At 47.4% G+C, this 2636-nt stretch overlaps 1 protein-coding gene across 1 annotated transcript in view; it reads right to left on the reverse strand.

Moving 5' to 3' along the window:
- Positions 1–2135: 2135 nt before the first annotated feature.
- The window catches only part of LOC118416408, a 2835-nt gene continuing 2334 nt past the window's right edge, over positions 2136–2636 (reverse strand). Inside the window, exon 3 of the mRNA XM_035821505.1 lies at positions 2136–2302. Coding sequence (XP_035677398.1) covers positions 2136–2302 — 167 coding nt within the window. The remainder of the gene's footprint in view (positions 2303–2636) is intronic.

Consider the following 2636-nt stretch of genomic DNA (forward strand, 5'->3'; position numbering starts at 1 on the left):
TCCATTTATATATTTTTATACAGTACGTGGGATTATTAATAAGTCCTCGGTTTTGCGGAGAAATAATAAGCACAGCTCAGATTTCAAAGAATAGATGTCAAGTATAACGTCTTCTATAAATCTGTACCATAATTCAAATTATTGTGATCATTACTTTGCAGGCGACACCCAGTAACGTTAGGTAAGGGATAACGAAAAAAAAGTGGACAATTTATCTAAAACCTGAGGTGTGCGGGTCAAATGGTCAGATCACACTTCACCCTTCTTTTTCTCGCCACTTACCTTCTAATTTGCATAAAACGAATGCCTGGAAAGCAATGACTCCAATGATTTGTAATTTGGAGAATATTGATAAAAGGCTTCATACTATAAAGTTGTGCCTCAAAATTTGAGTTGTGCTTATTATTTCTGGGTTAGGCCGAGAACATATTGATCACCCCTCGTATGTGCCATTTATCCAACCCTAATAAATTTCCCCATGACCTCAATAAAAAGCTGCCTGAGAGTATATTTGAATAAACATAAATAAACAACAAACAAGCACTTACGATGACCTGCAGTCGAATTTATTGGTCAACAGAAAATCGACGAATGTCACAAGAGTCGAGCGTATTTTTCGCCTGAAATCTATCCTTCACATTAGTCTAATGATTAGACGGGGCTTGGAGAGCTCACAGATGATCCCAAAGATCGTTCAGTGATCGATGAAATGCTACGGAAAATGTTTTTAGAGCTCCCAGGGCTAATAAGTAACTAACGCTACTACTAATAATATCCGAGCAGCCCCCCCTCCCGTTATAAGCTGGCGCGTGAATTGTACTAAAATTAGATTGATAGAGTAAGATTAACGATAGAGACAGCAACCAAACAAGCCAAAGCACGAATGTTCTTAGTGTTGAGTCCCTGTTAGTAGCATCAGCATGAAATTCTTACAGCGACTCACACCTTTCTCCGTGCCACCCCAAAACGCTTTTAACAGACGGCATTATTGCACCAGAGATTTCTGCAAAACCAACGTAAATCGCCAGGAGTCCTCGTTGGCTGGAGAACAAAACATTCCAGACGTTATATCAAACCCCAGTCTATTCTTGTATAAACACCTGGCGATCATAATATCAAGAAATGATTTTGAAACAAGGAAGCTGCCAGACGAAGAAATGGAGTCAGTGGTTGTAACGGAGTAAGAAAAGTATACGTCTATAGTATAACGTTAGGTCCATTCCGCACAAACGAAATAAGTTCAGTTCAGTTCATCCATTTGGTGAAATCATGAGATCCCACTAGGAAACAAGATGCCCCCTATTAAGATAGCCTAACAATATCTGTGATCTGTTTAGGGTAGACGTGATTGAAGCACGTAGGTAGTAAAGATCAACAAAAGCTGGCCTTGTGTCCAGCCATTGCGAGACAGGTGTTGACAGACCATCTAATATGGAGGAATGACGTACGACAGCGAGAGGCTTGAAGAGTAACCGACGCGTTTTCTGGACGATAAACATGGGTTCGACAGCAAATACGTGACCGGTGACAAAACGTTTGTCCCAACTCTGCCTAGCAAGGCGCCAGCCTGCGTACCTGAACGAGTTCCGCCTGGCGGAGCCGTCAACTTTAACTACCACCTGCTCCTGAGGCGATCCCGCCCGGGGCTGCCCTGGCACAACCACAGACCTGGAATGGCATCATGGTAGACGCCAAACGCTTATTAATTCTATTTAATTAAAGTGCTCCAATACTGGTCGGATGGTACCCAGAGTGTCAGGAGCCCCAGTACCGGTCGGATGGTACCCAGAGTGTAAGGAGCCCCAGTAAAGGTCGGATGGTACCCAGAGTGTAAGGAGCCCCAGTACTGGTCGGATGGTACCCAGAGTGTAAGGAACCCCAGTACTGGTCGGATGGTACCCAGAGTGTCAGGAGCCCCAGTACTGGTCGGATGGTACCCAGAGTGTAAGGAGCCCCAGTACTGGTCGGATGGTACCCAGAGTGTAAGGAGCCCCAGTACTGGTCGGATGGTACCCAGAGTGTCAGGAGCCCCAGTACTGGTCGGATGGTACCCAGAGTGTAAGGAGCCCCAGTACTGGTCGGATGGTACCCAGAGTGTCAGGAGCCCCAGTACCGGTCGGATGGTACCCAGAGTGTCAGGAACCCCAGTACCGGTCGGATGGTACCCAGAGTGTAAGGAGCCTCAGTACTGGTTTGATGGTACCCAGAGTGTCAGGAGCCCCAGTACTGGTCGGATGGTACCCAGAGTGTAAGGAACCCCAGTACTGGTCGGATGGTACCCAGAGTGTCAGGAGCCCCAGTACTGGTCGGATGGTACCCAGAGTGTAAGGAGCCTCAGTACTGGTCGGATGGTACCCAGAGTGTAAGGAGCCCCAGTACTGGTTTGATGGTACCCAGAGTGTAAGGAGCCCCAGTACCGGTCGGATGGTACCCAGAGTGTAAGGAGCCTCAGTACCGGTCGGATGGTATCCAGAGTGTAAGGAGCCCCAGTACTGGTCGGATGGTACCCAGAGTGTAAGGAGCCCCAGCACTGGTCGGATGGTACCCAGAGTGTAAGGAGCCCCAGTACTGGTTGGATGGTACCCAGGCTACCTTATGGCTGCCTTGGCCGAGCTGGGCTCAAAAGTAGGCTCTAA

Source organism: Branchiostoma floridae, chromosome 5, assembly GCF_000003815.2.
Source record: "Branchiostoma floridae strain S238N-H82 chromosome 5, Bfl_VNyyK, whole genome shotgun sequence".
In the NCBI taxonomy this organism is placed as follows: domain Eukaryota; kingdom Metazoa; phylum Chordata; class Leptocardii; order Amphioxiformes; family Branchiostomatidae; genus Branchiostoma; species Branchiostoma floridae.